This window comes from Schistocerca serialis, chromosome 1 (genome assembly GCF_023864345.2).
Source record: "Schistocerca serialis cubense isolate TAMUIC-IGC-003099 chromosome 1, iqSchSeri2.2, whole genome shotgun sequence".
In the NCBI taxonomy this organism is placed as follows: domain Eukaryota; kingdom Metazoa; phylum Arthropoda; class Insecta; order Orthoptera; family Acrididae; genus Schistocerca; species Schistocerca serialis.
The window spans coordinates 719990556-720009225 of record NC_064638.1 but is presented as its reverse complement, the minus strand read 5'-3'; the positions used below and the strand labels follow the sequence as shown (position 1 = coordinate 720009225).

At 36.5% G+C, this 18670-nt stretch overlaps 1 protein-coding gene across 1 annotated transcript in view; it reads right to left on the bottom strand.

The window, feature by feature from the left end:
* Positions 1–17562, bottom strand: part of LOC126427179 (uncharacterized) — a 100123-nt gene extending 82561 nt beyond the window's left edge. Inside the window, exons 1-2 of the mRNA XM_050089435.1 lie at positions 17455–17562; positions 16431–16535 (exon numbers count right to left, since the gene is read on the bottom strand). Coding sequence (XP_049945392.1) covers positions 16431–16535; positions 17455–17479 — 130 coding nt within the window. The 5' untranslated portion in view covers positions 17480–17562. The remainder of the gene's footprint in view (positions 1–16430; positions 16536–17454) is intronic.
* Between the last annotated feature and the right edge of the window lie 1108 nt (positions 17563–18670).

The following is an 18670-nucleotide window of genomic DNA, read 5'->3' as shown; positions in this document are numbered from 1 at the left end:
ACTGCGAGTCTCTTGTTAACCCTTAGTTCTCTGAAAAAATGGTTGCAATATATTATCCACATACCTGCCAGAAATAATGATTCGGTGGAAATAGATTGGTCCAGTAATTCATGTTGCATTAAGTACACAGCTAATGCCTGATGCACATTTTCAGATCCCCCAGCACCAGTTTTTCTGAGAGTTCACAAACCCTGATCCTTGTCTTGCTCCTAGGAATCCTAGGAATCATAGATATGTAAACTGTCATAACTGTGTGAAGAAAGAATCAGAGCTCCAAGAGACAGTAACAAAATATTATATAGAACGTAATACAATATTATATAAAAAGTAATAAAACATTATATAGCAGAGTCATGGTCACATAAAAATGCTTCTGTTTATAGGTGGTGACCAGTTTTGACCCAACGTGGAGCATCTATGTAACAAACTCTGCAATTTAGAACACAACAGAACAGAGGGAGATATGTAACATAATGGACACTAAATTAAACAAAAGCTATACAATGTTATATCCACTGATGACATGTGGAGACACTGGCACAAAACAGAAGTCGATACCACCCACTGATGTCAACTGCTGATTATGTGGTGCTACCATCGAGTTGAATAGCAGAAGCCCCACCCCTTGCCCTTTCGCCCTACATCATTTTCAGCCAGTGGGACACAATATAAGTGGGCATGACACACAGCATGAATATAAACCTATGTATAGGAAGTAGCTTAATATAAAACAACAATTTATATGTTATACAGCTAAAATTTCACGTAATATAACATGAAAAAATGTTACTGATGAGCCAAAGGCATTCATTAAATGGAGTGACTGTATGGCTGGTGAGACTGGACAATGATTGCGTGGGGTTGTCTGCAGTACGTGCCACTGCATAAAATGGCAGTCGGCATTGAAGGACGGCTTAAAACCAATGCAAATATGAAGATCATGTGCCAGTGAACCAAATGCAGTATGGCATTGGCATAACATCTTGATCGCTACGATAAGGCTTTCATGCCGCTAAGTAACCAGTGGCATCCTACAGCTCATCTTTGGTGTACACAAAGTCCCGTAGAGGTCAGTCTAGTAACTCGATGCCATTGGCTGGTCACTTATACTTTTTGATATTATATAAAACTTTAACTGAATGGCAAATAATCTGTTACTTAGATATGACTTACAATAATATCCAGCATAGTATTAAGGTTGATATTCATGCATGTATGACCTGTATAACATGCGTTGTATCCCACTGGCTACAGATGACATAGGATGACAGGCAAGGAGTGAAGCTTCTGCTATTTAACTCCATGACATCACCAGATACTCAGCAGTCGACATCAGTGGGTGGTAACCCCATTTCTGCTTTATGACATTGTCTCCACATGTCATTATTGGATATAACATTGTATAGTTTTTGTTTAACTTAGTATTTGTTACATTACATATCTCCCTCTGTTCTGTCGTGCTCTAAATTACATAGTATGGTCCATAGATGATCCATGCTGGGTCAAAACTATCACCTACGAAAAGAAGCATTTTTATGCAATCAGAACTCTCCTATATAATATTTTATTACTTTCTATGCAATGTTTTATTACTTCCTGTTAATCCTTGGATCTCTCATTCTTTCTCCACACAGTTATGAGAGTTTATATACCTATGATTCTCATCCTGTGTTGGATCTACACTCTTTAAAACTGAAGCTCTTTTGCTCTTTCCTGAGACCACCTACTATAAAAAAACTATCCAATCCACTCCACACAGCCCCTGCAACCCATATAGTAACCCCCTACATGTAATGGACTCTTGACCTATTAAACAGAACCCGATATCCCACCACACAATTGAGCAAATGAAGAATCAGGGTTTGTGAACTCTCAGAACAACTGGTGCTGGAGGTCTGAAAATCTGCATCAGTTATATTACAGGTCATTATACAAAAAAAAAAAAGTTACCACTTACAAATAGAGGTGTTTTTATGCGATCAGGACAGTTCTATATGATATTTTATTACCACTGCAATTGCTGCTGTTCCCAATATGTTTACAAAGTTAATACAAAACACTGAAGCTCAAATCATTACAGGCACTAAAAGTTAGCCAAAACTTTTACAAAGGACCTAATGATACTCAGTAAGGATATGTTAAATACAGTATAAGGTGGCGTGTTTGTTGCTATTAGAAGTAGTTTATCTTGTATCGAACATGAAGTAGAGATTTCCTGTGAGTTAGTATGGTTAGAGGTTGTGCCTGACAGCCAGAATAATTTAATAATTGGCCCCTTTTACTGAATCTATGACTCAGATGATATAGTTACCGAAAGGTTCTAAGAAACTTGAGTACCAGCTCATATGTATTCCCCACTCACACAATTATAGATGATGGTGTCTTCGATGAAAGAACATGTTCAAAGCCAGTGATTGACATAAAGCATCATCCAAAATTGTACTAAATACTTCCCAAAAATTATTTGACCAATTAGTTCTGAAGCCCACTCTTAAGTGTAAATGGATGTGAAAACATATTTGACCTCTTAGTAGCAAATAACCTGGAGCAGATAGGGAGCATCAGGATGGATACAAGGACTAGTGACCACAAGGTCATTATAGCAAGACTGAATACCGTAGCATCAAAACTCACCAAATAAATGAAAACTACATCTATTTTTAAAAAACCAGATAAAAACTCACATAATGTCTTCCTAAGGGACAATCTCCATTCTTTCTGAACTAATTGTGTAGGCATAGGCCAGATGTGTCTTAAACTGAAAAAAAAGTAGTACCAATAGCAGTTGAGAGATTTATACCAAATAAATTAATAAGAGACAGAACTGATCCCCCATGCTGTATAAAACATGGCATAACATCATTGCAGAAGCAATGAAAAATGCATGCCAAATTTAAAAGGATGCAAAATCCTCAGAATTGGTGGTTTGACTTCTAATCAAATGTGTGCATATGGGTCACAGTTCGTAGTAATTATAGAAAGTCATGGAGTACAATAGAAGTGATATTTCGTGTTCTCCAAGGAAGTGTTATAGACCCTCTGCCATTCCTAATCTACATAAATGATTTAGGAGATAATCTTAGCAGTCATCTTAGATTGTTCGCAGATGATGTTGCCATTTAAAGTCTAGTGAAGTTGCCAGAAGATCCCAACCAATTACAAAATGATTTAGATGAGATATGTGTATGGTCCAAAGTGGCAATAGAACCTAAATAATGAAAAGCGTGTAGTCATTCACAGGTGTACTGAAAGGAATCCATTAGATTTCAGTTACATGATAAATCACACAAATCCAAAGGCTGTCAATCCAATTAAATACCCAGGTTAAAAAGTGTGAACAACCTAAACTGGAAAATAGCTTGTGGGGAAGGCAAACCAAAGGCTCTGTTTCGTTGCCAGAACACTTACAACACGTGTACTGTCACGGAACAGAGGAGAGAATGGCATACAAATGATACAAGTTAGAGTATGAATCATTAAAACAAAGGCATTTTTCATTGTGGTGAGATATTATGATGAAATTTCCATCTCCAGCATACCCCTCTGAATATGATGGCAACCTTATTTAGAACCACTGTACTAAAATAAGAGAAATCAGAATGCACTCACAAAGAGTTTACTGCTCATTTTTCCCCTCATGCTTTTTGAGAGTAGGATGGTAGAGAAAAAGTGTGAAAGTGGTTTGATGACACCTCTGCACTTCAATGTGAATTGTAGAGTACTCATATAGATTTAGACAAATGCAGCCATTCTTCATCAGGAAAAAGAGAATTTTGAGATCAACTTCTCCACCATGCACAGAACGCAATAGCTAGTTGCAGTACTGATGTAGACAAATAGTATCTGAATTGGTTAGTCAGTGCACTACCACTATTTGGTAAGGTTTTAGTTTTATTCTGTGCATGCCACTATCACTATCATAAAATGCTACTGAGTCAGCAGCCTGAAGTCCTAAATAGTTCAATATTTTTCTCTAATTTCTTTCCAAAGTTGCTCCCAACTCATATACTATACAAACAACTATGACTGTAATGGTCATACTGACAAAGCAATAGGCTGGAGCATCATGAGGTGCTTACAACCTGCCTGTTGTAGCGTTACTTCCACATAGTGCTTGTATCATTTATAAACACTCTCTATGTATTATTTATAGAAGGATCCTTATGAGTCAATGAAGGAGGTGTTTCCACCCTAGGTATATTGTTACGTTGAATGTTTATACTGACCAATTGGTGCCATGAAACACTGAGAGATTGTTTTGCTTGACATTGTAGATCACATACAATGTTTTACGGTACAAGTGCACTATTTAGAACAACCCAGGAGCCATGTGGCGTAGCTTTATAAAATTACTATAGATGTGATAAGCATGAACCCCTAATTTAAAAGGAATTTAAAAGCAGAAGAAACTAAACATAGTTTCACAAAAACATCAGGAAACTGAGATACACTGATGAAATTCATGTTTGTCTGGAAGTGTTGCAGACTTATAAAAAAGGTATTTGTCTTGTGCCTGTCTGACTGCCATGAGACTAGATGAAAAATGGTGTTAATCTAGCATATTTTATATGAAAAGTTAACATGGGAGAGTAGGAAATTTAAAATGAATATCCTCAAGACGTTTAGATACATTGACAGAATCCTACTCAGACTGCCATGAAGGTCATGTAGAGCTCCAGCCGCCACAGAGGGGGAGGGGGGGCAGCAACCAGCAGCAGCAGCAGTTGTTTATATTGTACACAGTGCTTAGTTCAGTGTTTCCTCAGGAACTTCTGTCAGGAAGTGAGTATTATCTGTGTGCTTATCTGCACTGACAACTATTTACTTAAATTTTCCAAAAACTTGCATAATTTTTTTCATGCATGTATGAGTTGACTTTCCACTGAGAAGTAATTGTTTCTATATCAGTTTTCAGTAGGCCTAACATAATTTATTTTTGTTTTAAGAAAGTGTGGATTTTGTAACACTAATGTGGAGTCAGAAATTTGAATAGAAATTTTTAGTGTTAGTATTTTATACACATTTTTTGTTTATATTTTGTGTGCATCATAACTTTGGTAGCACCATAGTCAGGTAATTTAATCTCTTGCTGAGGTTCCTTTGTTCTTTCTCAACTAGCCATGATTTCTTTTGTTTGTATTTCTTTTTTTACTTTCTACACTGTTCTTTTTACACAGTATGTACCTAAAGCACACAAGCTGTGTCCTTACTAAATAAAGGAAATGTGGAGACTACTGAAAACTAAATGTGAGTTTCACTACTTTCTAAATCCTCAAATATAACTGAATCAATCATTGAAGATAGAGTTAACAAGTAACATGAATAAATACAAGTCTTATATTGATGCCCAATTTTGTTTCTGAGGTGGGAGAAGTATAACATTGGTCATTATAGAGTACTTGAAGCTCTTGTACTAGCATATCACTGTTACAAGTATATTCTTTGACTTACCAAAGCATTTGACACTGCTAACTAAAATATTACTAAACAAAATACTACTAAACAAGACAGAAGTACTAGAAGTAAGAGGAACAGCAGATTATCAGTTCCAGTCCAATCTGGAAAATGGGGTGTAAGAGGTTTAGATAGTTCACACATCTGCTGATGATAAATTTTTAGAAAAACAATTTCACAAACAAAAATATAAATATAGATTTTCCTCGGGGTGGTCTACTGAATCCATTTCCGTTCTTAATATACCATGTATCAATATCTTTCCAGACATTATTACAAATAGGAAACATTGCCCCACTCACCACATAGATGAGATGTTGAGTCACAGACAGGCACACCATAAAGATTTCTAAACATGTGAGCTTTTCACCAAAAGATCTTCTTCCATGGTAGACAACACACACACACACACACACACACACACACACACACACACACACACACACACACAAGCACAACTCAAACACACATATGACTCTGTCTCTGGTCACAGACGCCAGACTGCGAGCAACTCTGAATGGTGGGAATGGTGGGAAAAGCAATGTGGGTGGTGTGGATAAGAAGGAGACTGGGGCAAGGAGGGGGAGGAATAGCAGGATAGGAATGGGGGATGGCAAAGTGCTGCTTGTGGGAGCATGCAGAGACATGCTGTGGACAGGGTGGAGCAGCCAGGTGCAGTCCAGAGGTTAGACATGAAGGTGCTTCTCCCATCCAGTCTGGCCTCTCTGGCCGGAGACAGTGGTCATTTCTGTGTGAGTTGCGTTTGTGTGTCATGACTACTCTAGATGACAGCCTTTCAGTCAAAAGCTCGTGTTTAGCAGTCCTTTTGGTGAGCCTATCTGTGACTCAACATCTCCTATATATGGTGTGTAGCAACCTTTTTTTATTTTATTTTTGTTTATTTATTTATTTATTTTTTTCATAATAATGTCAGTATTCCATCGTGGATTCTCCAAACATAGTAAGACATGGAGAAAAAGTTAGCTTTTCTAATGACAGCATCAGCACCGTGACTGATCCTGAATGATGTTTCGATTGGGGAGTATGTAATAAATTAACACTGTGTGTAAAGAAAACAAACAAGATGCACTTCAACACAAAGAGGGAAAACAATTCAGTTATACTAAGCATAAATAACAGATCTATAGATTACGTAACAGAGCTTTTATGGGTGATACTGACTGCCAATTGACATATAACGTATACACAAAGGTGCTGGCAAAAAGAATTTCATTTGGATGTTTTGCTCTTAGGGTTCTATTTGTAGTTGGTAGCAGCCAATGTCTTGTAACAACATATTATTCTTACATATACTTTATTTTAAGATATGTGATTCTTTGTTGGGGATCAAAGGCATGAACCATGAACACAGTTTTTAATTCACAGGAAAGGACCAAAAAATAATAAGTAGAAGTAGAACTAGAAGTTATTCAGTATTTCAGTAACAATTCTCTCCATGATCATGGAACAGGAACAGTTTGCACTTACTTTTACCTAGGAAAAACAAACAAAAAGCTCAGAACATAATTTCCTATCAAGGACTAAAATTGTATAACAAACTGCCCATGATGATGTAGTAAAAGATTACCAAATCACATCTCTTTAAAAAGACAACTAAATCATTCTTCATTAAGTAATGCATACTACACAATCAAAGATTACTTGGAGGACTCAGAATAGCGGCTAATAATAGCAGGGGGATAACTACAACACCTCATCACTTTACAATATATGATCACAATGTAATGCATTTACAAGGAAATTGTGTGCCAAGATCTATAGTGCATAATAGTAACATCTCGTCGATTTCCTGAGTTCATCTCACTCCATCATGGGGGGATTCTGAGTTGGTTTTTTATGTGGACCGAGGGAGGACATAAAAAACAGGCATGGGGGGTAGTTAGATGTTTACATGCCTGAACCACTTTTAAAACATACTGGAGCTGATACGAGTGTGTAGCAACATGTTCATGGTTCAGAAGTTACCAGCAGGTGCCCTTGATATGTGGAACAATGAAGAATAACCTCTTTTTTATAAGTTACCTAGAGAAAATAGCGTGTATATCAAAGGACATTGTACAGTAGATGCCAACCAAATGAGGTGCTGCAGTGTCAAGACAGTGACACATATTCAGGAGGATGGGGTTTGCTCTGGCCTGCCATTTTGATTTAGATTTTTCACAGTTTTCCTAAATCATTTCAGACAAGACCACAGCCAACCTCTCTTCCTGATTTCTCCTATCCTCATAAAAGCATAATTCTATATTCTGTAAGCACGTATATTTGTGAGCTATATATTTTCATTTTGTTATGGCGACAAATTCTATACCATTGCAAGATGTCCCCTGGATGAACAAACAAACAAATAAATAGATGTATTATATAGATTGCTGGTATGATTCCAAAACTTGCACAAAACTGAATAAGTGTGTTTTTCCAAAATTTATGGGAAGTCCAGTATCAGATAATCACTTCACAATTCTTTGAAACATCATTAAAAATCTCTTTTGTTGCTTTCACTGTAGTGGATTTATTACAACACTAGTATCATCTGCAAAAAGTACCAATTCTGCTTGATGAATGATAAGTAGAACTTCATTTACATACATAAAGAATAGGAGTCAACCCAAAATTGACCCATGCTGGACTCCCTTCATGAATTCCCCTCAATGGCTAAACTTTTCTCTCCTTCCAACATTGTTTGAATTATTAGGACAAGTTTTTTCAGTCTGTTTGTTCTGTATGATTCAAGCCAGTTGCTGTAAAGCCGTCAATTCCACAAAACTTAAATTTTTTCTAAGAGAGTAACATAATCTATGCCATCAAATGCCTTGACAGACCACAAAAAGTACCAAATGGCTATGTTCAAGAATTTTATTCACCGTAGATCATTTTACAATGATATTGGCTTCGTCATACAAGATGTACTAGTACATACAGAATAATAAAATAAACTTCTGTCAATACATTATAGAATACATTTGAAGCATGGCAGTGTACCAGATTACAAAGGATTGCTTTTAAAAGTTACCGTAACGCAACAAGCTATCTTCTAATCTAATACAATATGGTATTTTATTGTTTATAGTATAAACTTTGTAATTACAGACGATTAACCACAGCACAAAATAATATGTTTAACTACAGACAACTTTTAAATGCTTATATTCTCCTCAGGCATCTCAAAGAATTCTTTAATGTCATAGAATGGATGATATGACAGCCAGCTGTACCACTTAATTTTAAAAGAATTTGTATCCATAGACTGAGCATGAACTGGCAGTTTATTGAACATTTTGAGTGGGTTAACTTTGTGGGAATTTCCTGTTCTCGCTAATCTGTGGTACGGTATGTCTAAATTACCGTTAGCCCTGGTGTTGTGTTCGTGTATTTCCCTTCTGGCAATAAATTCTGAAATATTATTTTTAATATAGAGTACAGACACATAGATGTATAGACTTATAATTGTAAGTATTCTGAGTCTGGAAAAAAGAGGACGACAGTGCTCCCTATGACCTCTTTTACATATTATACGTATGACTTTTTTTTTGTAATTTCAATACGTTTTTGATGTGAGGGCAGTGCCCCCATATAATCAGACCATATGAAATATGTGACTGGAATAGCCCAAAGTATGTCACCCTGAGGTACTCCAAGCTCACTACCTCCCTTAGTTTCAAGAGAAGGTATGCCACCCGAGATATTTTTTCACATGCATGATTGACATGTTTCTCCCAATAGTTCTGAGTCAATGTGAATACCTAATTTTTACCGACTTATTGCCTACTTCATTTGATGTTCCCATTAGAAGTTGTTGTGTTTTGTCAGGGTTGCATAGGAGCTTATTGGCTGCAAACCAGTCCAGGGCCTTATCTAGTGTTTCTTTTGTTAGGTTATTCAGATCTGAAGTGTTCTGATGTGTGGTAAGTAGTGTTGTATCATCAGCATAACACACAACAGGGTGAGCTATATTTTTAGGTAAATAATTAATAGCGACCATGAAGAAGAAGGGTCCAAGGATAGACCCTTGTGGTACACCTGTGCTGATTTCCATGATGGAAGAATTTAAGTTTCTGACTGAAACGAATTGTTTTCGGTTACTTAAATAAGAATTTATCACAGATAAAGTGCTCCCTCTCACCCCATAAAACTCTAGTTTCCCCAGTAGTATGTCAACAGGAATGCAATTGAAAGCTTTGCTTAGGTCACATAATACCAGTGATACCATGTTATTGTTTTCAAAAGCTGTTAAGGTTTGGTGAATGATTTCCAAGATGGCCCCTTTTATGTTCTTCCTCTTTCGAAAGCCAAACTGATTGTTACATAGGATATTGGAACAATGGAGACTGGTCTGTAGCTTTGGGGGAGATGTTTGTCTCCTTTTTTAAAAACTGGGACAACTTTTGATACCTTGAGTGCACCTGGAAAAACTCCAAATTCTACACATTTATTAAAAATATAAGTTAATGGTTTGGCAATTGAGTGTATTGTCTTTTTAATTATGTTATTTGATAACCAATAACAGTCCATACTTGTAGAAGCTGAAAATTTGGATACAGCTTTTATAACATCAGCAGGTGTGACAGCCCTCCATTGAAATGCTAGGTTAACAGGCAGTGGTGTTCCAACAAGGTTCATTGCAGATGAATTTGTTGCTTTGATACTGTTGCTTATTTCTTTAACTGAGTTTAAAAAGTACTCATTTAATTCTTCAGGATCAAGCAGAGCTGTTTCTGTGCGTTTTGGTGTATTCTCTTGTTTTATTATTTGCCAGGCTGCCTTGCATTTATTGGGAGCTCTTTCTATATAGTTCTCCACTGCTTGCATTTTTAGCTTTATAGTATTTTTTGCATTTCAGATATGACCTATGAATGTTCACACTCTGTTCTGCCCCTTGGTCAGAGGCTTGTTTATGCATCTGGTACAGCATATGCAAGTTTCCTCTAATTTCTACTAGCTCTTGTGTGAACCAGTTCAGACTTTTCTTTTTCATTTCATTTGGATATCTAATTTTTTTTACTGGTGAGCAAGAATACCATAAATCTGTGTACTTTTTGAAGAAGTTACCAAAGCTAATTTCAGCTTCCCTTCTTCCAGATTGACAATTATATTAAAGTCCCAATCTGCACTTCCTAATCTATCAAAAAACATATTTATGTACTCTTCCTTCTGTCTTCGTGCCACTACTACTTTAGATTCTTCAGTTTTAACTGACTGCCTCTTACAGAGTGTAAGGAGTAGTGGCTCATGATCTGTAAGTCCACTTCCTGCAAGTCTAACTGTAAAATCCTCCCTATGGAAATTCACAACAATATTGTCTATACAGGCATTCTTACGTGTGGCACAGTTATTTGTACAATAGAGGTCTAATGATCTTGGTATATTCAAAAATGTCCTAGCAACTGGTCTCTGTGTGTTTACCATTTCTATGTTGAAATCACCACATATAGCAATTCTCGTTTTACTCTTCAATATTTTTTTAATTATTAATTCACATTTTTCAATAAACAAATTTACATCACCATCTGGCGACCTATATAGACTAACTACCACTATATTTTCATTCATTAGTTTTACACAACTAAACTCCCCATCTAGCTCTGAGGAGTATGTAGATACATCAGTTCTGGAAAACATTATTCCTCCTTTGACAAAAATTCCCGCCCCACCATTCTTTCTCTGTTTTCTACATATCATTTCTCTCACAACATACCCTTGGGGAATGAACATATTTACTTGTTCTTGTGTTAACCAGCGCTCAGATACACATATAACATCTACATGCTCAGTGTTACATAAATGTTCTAATTCTAAAATTTTATTTCTAATGCAACGTATGTTAACTTGTAGAAAAGTAAGTAGTTTGTCTCTGTCTGTATTCCTCTGAGAGCAATTTGACTTTATATTTGAAGTTGTAGGTTCCATTAATGTCTTTAATCTTGATGCACTGTGATCATATGTGTTATGATAGTCTCATACCTGTTCATCCACTTGATGACTCACTTTGTTAACTGCTTTCACCTGTGAAACCACTGCTGATCCCACCAAAAATCCTGGTCCCACGGTTGTGGTTTCTTTTTTCGGGTTAACTGCCGTACTCCACATGTTGGTATTCTCATCCCTTGAGCTTGATTTGCTGTTCTTCTTTTTGCAAGTAGGTCTCTCTTCTTATATGGTGCCTTCTTTCCTGCCACCTCATTTGCTGCTTCTTCAAACTTTTGCACTGTCCTCTTGGGTAAGTTTATTGCTTGAGTAATTGTCCTCTCCACACAAACAGAGTTCACTTTTAAGGATTCTGTTGTTATTTGTGCTGGAGTTGTGTCAGCAACAATTCTCACTGATTTTTTATCTGAGACTTCAGTATCCTTCCATTTAAGTTATATTGCTGTTTTGTACACTTTCCTGTTTGTTTCCACTGATTCATAAACCCTTGTGGCAATTAGTTCTTTACCAGTTGCATTAAGTTGTTGTCGATGTGCTGTATAAAGCTCCTTGTTACTAGGAGTATCAACAAAACAAGTGTTATGGAAGCCTTTCACTATTTTTTTTTAGTTTTCTGTTTGCAGATTGAATTTCTTGGTTTACACAAGACCATTCAGGCAGGTCATGTCTATGTGGTACACCAACTACAATCACCTTTGTATTTGTATTTCGTAATGCTGACAAGGCTTTATGTAGTGAACGAATTGCCAACTTGATTTCATTCTTTGCAACATCATTAGCCCCTGCCCATATAACTGCAAAATCTTCACTTGTCAACTTATGGAGGTCATTGCATTTTTTAGTATTACACTAGTGAGGGCACCTGGTATCACCTTCCCTTCAACATCATATTTATTTGAAGCTAAGTTTAAAATGTTTCTTGCACAGTCTCTGCCATGGCTATCTGAGGCAACGAATATTTTGGATCTCCTATTCACTGACTGACCTCAGGAGCAAAGGTTTGCATTTTCATTGCTGCACCCATAGATTGATTTCCTTTTTGAACTGCGTTCTGTGTTGTGGTATGCACACTGTGTTGTGAATCGTGATTTGTGTTGGGTGCATCAAATCTGTAGTTTTTGCACATTTCTATCTTGCCTGATTCTCGCTTCTGTAGTTCGTTTGTTAGCAAACATATAATTGTTTTCGAATACTTAAGTTACTTTCTTACTATTCTGAGTTCATTCTGTAACTTTTCGCGCACACACACGTTTTTAACGGGTCTGTTTTGATTTCGTCCATATCGTCACCGTCAGTACGAAAACAATCACTGCATTTCCAGCTTTTCACTCTATTCGTTGAATTTACACACGAATAATGGAATTTCCTGTTACATTTTACACAACACACGCCTTTTCTTGCCGTTTTGTTACAGGAACACGGTTTATTCCACGCTTCCTCACTTATTTCGTAAATAGTATTCAAAAACTGGTCGCGGCATTTTGCACTAGTTAGTTTCAAAGCACAATATGTCCCTGTTCTTTCAACAGATCGCCGTATTTTTAGTTACTCGCCGAGAACAATTACTAATCCACATATACACACCACAATATGTTTAACTTAAGCTCGTTAAACGATCAAAGTAACTTATTTTGTTCACACATTTATCAGCACACACTAGACAGCCATTCCAATTTGTAATTGTGTAATTTAGGGCTTTAATATTTGATGAGCAAATGTATAAAAACCACTCCCATTCAAAAACACCTCCTGAAATCCAAACTACAATGTGCAGAGTAAATTATTTCTGCTTAAATGTTGAGACTGTCCTCAAGTACGAGTCTGTTATTTTTCCACATTTATTGGAGTAAGATGTCAGTAAGGAAATAGGCCAAAAATTATTTAAGTCTTTCTTGTCACCATTATTAAAAAGAGGTTTAACAATAAATTGCATATTCTAATATGGCTGGAAAAATCTGTGTCAATGATGTATTCCATAATTATATCATTAAGGACATTATTTATTAAGTCAGAAAAACTTTTCAGAATCGAGCTTGAAATTTCATCAACAAATATGAGCTGTGCTTTAGAATTTTTAATTTCATTGAAGGATGTTGGTGCTACTTCTAGTTGCTTGAAGTTTTGTGGAATGACATTTTTAACATACTATCTTGTCTCTTTGATCGAGCTATTTAATTCTATTTTTGATGCTACACTTAGAAAATGATTGCAAAAAGTACTCACAATTTGTGAATTAAGAGTCACAACATTATCATTTAGTGTAATTACTATGGTACCTTGTACTCGACTGGTTGCTCTTTCACAGTATTCTGTACAAATTTAATCTTATTACGGTATCTGCATTATAAATTTATACCTGGGCATGCTTATTTCTGGACCATTTAAGGTCTTTTCTTAAGTATTTTATTCCGAATTCCAAGCAACATTGGATCTTAACTTATTCTGGATTTTACATAAATTTCCCTTTTCATCTTAAATGAGGTGTTAATCCCTTTAGTTGTGCACAGCTTACCTTCTTTATAGCGTTCCTGGGTAACTTTTTAGGACATATGCTTACAAATAGTGACACAAAGTTACTACGGGAATATATTGTATTTCAAATTAGGATCTCTTACTATAAGCGCATCATCCAATATCATCTCTTTTAACTTACTCTTAAAACATTGAACCCTGTTTTTATTTATAATAAGGCTCACTGCTTTGTATAAACATGCCTAAGACCTGTGAGGTGCTACATTGTTTATTTCCATTAACTGTGCATCATGATCAGGTACTCAGTTAACAATTTGGTACACATTAATCTTTTCAGCCTGAGCACTGCGTATAAAGATATTATCAATCTGAAGTGCTGGTATTTTGCTGATCATGAGGGAAAATTCACTAGTGAAATCAGACTGAAACAGTCAAATAATGTTTACAGTTCATTATTCCTGTCGAATTCTTTTAAGAAATCTACAGTGAAATCTCCACAAACTACTAACTTTTACATTTTGTCCTACAAGTAGCTCAATAATTCATCTATATTTCTCATAAATAGCTGAATATTTCCTAGAGTCGAACAGTAGATTCTTACAATTACAAGAGAAATATTCTGCAGTAATAACCACAAGCACATGCCTCTGCATTTGGATCTACACAGAAACTGCTTGTTTCAATATTTTGGCTTGTGTACATCTGTTATGTTTCAATGCCTCTTTTTCTTCATATTCTCTCTACATGAAAAAGATGCTAATCTATAACTTCTGATATCTATTTTATCTATTCCTGTGGTTACGTGGTGCTCAGAGAAGCACAGAACATTCTTCACTTCAGAATTTTCCACATTTAGATGTACAATTCCATACCAGGTACTACTGATTTAATGGAGTTCTCATCTGTGTTTGTTTCCTTAACACACAGAACATCCCAATAGTGTTTGCACTTCTCTGACAACATGTGTTGCTTAGTTCTCATGATGCTTCCTACATTTTTGTTACTAATAGTCAATGTGCTCTCTACATTTATGTCTCTAATAGTCAATGTTGGTTTTGAGCATTGGGTGAAGTTCTTCATAACTTCACCCAGTGATAGAACTATCAGCTTCTGACAAAAGTCAGCACTGTGCACCGTATGCTCACTTCCAAAGTATATGCCCACTTCCAAAGTATGTGCATTTCACTTATGATCTAGACTGGCAAAACAGAAACTCAAAACACATAAGAAGAGCAGCAGCTAGAATACACAGACATTCCTAAATATCTAAGAGTATACCTTGACAGATTTTTAAGCTACAAAAATCTCTGTATGCAAACTCCTAAGAAACTAGCAAAGAGAGATGACATTTTGAAGAAACTTACTTGAAGTATGTGATGAGCAAATGCTATTGTCCTCAGCACAAGGTAAGGCCCTGTAATTTTCCACTGCAGAGTATGTCTGCCCAATCTTGATCTACTCACATGGAAAACGTGGATATCATCCTGAATGAAACATGGCATTTAACAAGAGGCAGTATGAAGGCTACACTCCTGGACAAACTGAACAGAGCAGCACATTTCTCTGCCACATGTATTCATGATTCAGCAATAGTCTATAAGAACATGTTCAGAAGGACCTTCCATAAAAAACATGTAATGCAGTGTGCATAGAGCAAGTTTCCAGTAACATTAAACTCCACAAGAAGTTTCATGAACAGTGTGAACATGTAACCTCCAAAATGGTATGCCAAACAAGAAACTGAGTCAACATGTATCCAGTTGGAACAGGAAACACTGCATACTATGAACAGGTGTTCTGGTGTTATACCAGTAAAGGCAAACCTATCGAGGTGGAGGTTAGAAATTGACAGCTACATTTTCTGCTATTGTGGTTAGGCACAGTATGTGGCACATCCATTAGATTGTCCTATTGCGCCTCATACTGGTACCTTCAAAGATCTATGGCTAGGAAACAATCCAGCCATTAATGTTGCCCAACATTAGGCTGAAAATTTTAGAAGAGACCATAGATGTCCCATCCCCCCTGAAACTTGGAATACAGTTTTTATTCATTACATTCATTACAGAAATCTCACAGTTCTACAATGTTCTGGGATATATTAAGTTTTTTTGAGTCACCTATAAAATTCAGTTCTTGTGGCAGCACACATCTCAAAACTAGCCACCTCTTTATTTTTAAAAAAAGGCAATTTTAGTGTCATTCTTTGGGCACCATTGGAAAAGATGATGAGGATTGGAGACCATAGCTGAAAACTCAGCTGGACACAGTACAGTAAAAGTCAAAAGTAACGAAATGGAAAATTAGTAGCTGTAGTCTGGTTGAAGAAAATAAGATTGGAACTGTATATTGCACATATGAAAATTGCTTGAGAGTGCCGTATGTTCATGCATCCATACTAAGAGCACAACTTTCCTTACCAAATATTCTTCTTTTGAAGTAGCTGATGTTGCACAACATCACTGCACTAACTATAATGTGATACAATGCATAAATTCAAATCAGGTAGGTAAAATATGTACATTACATATTAGTCAATACTAAGTCTCTGAAGTACTCACTATGTAAGTCAGTGTCAAATAACTCAGATTCAGCCATTGTTGCTTTAACATAATCAAGGAGGCTTCCTATTCTGCAATCTGGATTTGCAAGTAGCTCCTTATCATCTGAAAAAGGAAGTAAAAAATAATCGTTTCACAAACATTTATAAGATACAAGAGCCAATCAAGTTAACTAAACTGGGTAACATTTTATTCAAATAATGAATTCAAATTAGTACTCATAATGTTTGAATAGCTTAGAGCATTTCATTTCTTTTTATTTTGCCATCCCATAATACTGCTTGCAGATGTAGACTAGATGAACAAAGGAGTGTACGCGATATGCCTCAATCAGTTTTTGGTCACATAGTCAACAGTACAAACACACAGCTAAATGTTCTCAGTAATCAATATATATCTCAGTAATCTATATATTTGCTATAATAATGTTGTTGTTCGGGTGGAACTCACAAACGTCTTTTGAAATTGAAGGGAGAATATTTACCTCCTACATTCCGTTGTCAACAACAGTCTGCAGCCAAGAGTGCACACTATTACTTGTCCAGTTAATGTTGTGCTCCCCATTTGCAGTAATTTAAGCTAATGTTCCAAACTCACTATTATTTCATAAAAAGTAAATATCCAAGCGAGACCACTAGAAACAGTTCGCAGATACGACTAGTTATCTTCGACATTCACTCAGCTAGCTGATCTTCACGCACTGCTTCAAGCCCCACATCATATGCTACATGTTAACAATTAAATAACAGTGCACAGTTATTAGTCGCAAATCCCGAAGTAAAAACTCGACTACTTTTTATTGAAATATGAGGTATTGTTGTGGTCAAGCTAAATAGTATCAATAATGTCTTTGTTGATAAACGTGCTGAATAAATTTCGATTGTGACAAATTCTGATGCAGTCCACATTTTGAATTTCGCGGTGTCACTTCTTGAACAGGGTATCAATGCGCGACGAAGTAACTGTCGGCAATCTTTGTTACAGATAGAATCGACTTAAAAAGGATTTGAAATATTTGTGTTACCTGCATATTTTATCTTGATGAACATATTTTAACGCATGTGCTACACACTGTAGTGCATAGATATTTGTCTTTATGCCAGCAAAACATCCAATAATGGGGCCAACACCCTACACGATAACTCTTCTCTTTGGTAGCCAAGGAGTATTATAATACAGTATTTTGACTTTAACTGACAAGTAGACAACCGCACACGCATAACATGGAATGTGCAGCTTAAATTGTGGAGTACAAATACTAAAAGTATACAGATAACGCATTACGTTCAGTCGTACCAAAATGCATGGAATGGGGCGGGGGCGCTGTATGCCTGCGCCAAGGGCGTAGTAGGCGCTTAAAAACTGACTGAAAAAAAAAAACCGTTTCAAGAATTAATCTGGAGAGGTAGGTTGAGTTCGCCTACCGCTCGTATCCGTATCTTCTACCAGGGAAAAAAAGACGCAAGTTGTTGTCACAGTGCCATTGCATCAACGAGTTATCATGGAGAAAGGACTACTACAGAACAGACATCTGTCGCTAACATGGTTTGTGTGACAACATTGTGCTCATACATTTCACTCATGTTCAATAATGGAGTTCTCGCTGCTACTTCGGTACGGTATTGTAGAATCCAGCGTTGGCAACGGTACGATCGTAAATATAAGACAATTTAAGACGGTTTGCGAACATACGACCCACCCCTCGGATCATACGTCTGTTGTACGACCTTATGCAGCAGCTAACAAAGAAGGGCAGTCACCAAGTCGGAGAGCACAGGAGCCACCAGCAACAGCAACCACACAGATGAGGTCATGAGGCCTGGGAGATCATCAGCAGAAGCAGTTTCCAGTCAAGACAGATGACTGAGAACTAGGAGACCTGCTACACTAAGTGAGGATTTCGTATGGTATCGAGTAAGCAGAAAGAGGACATGGAAAAAGATGTAAGTAAAACTGTCCATCTTAAATACCAGTGTGACAATAGCGAGAGGAATATAAACATAGGACAAAGATATGGCCCAGGTTTAACGACACAAACTGAAAAAATTCACTGCATAGTACCAGAAGCAAAGGGAGCAAGTGAAACGCTTAATACATTACAGGAAGGGGAACTATTAAATTTAAAGCCAACTGTTAGAATACTTCACCAAAATGTTCAATACATAAACAATAAAACAGAGGAACTAGAGGTAATATTACATGAATATAGGCCAAAAATTCTAGTAGTTACAGAACATGGG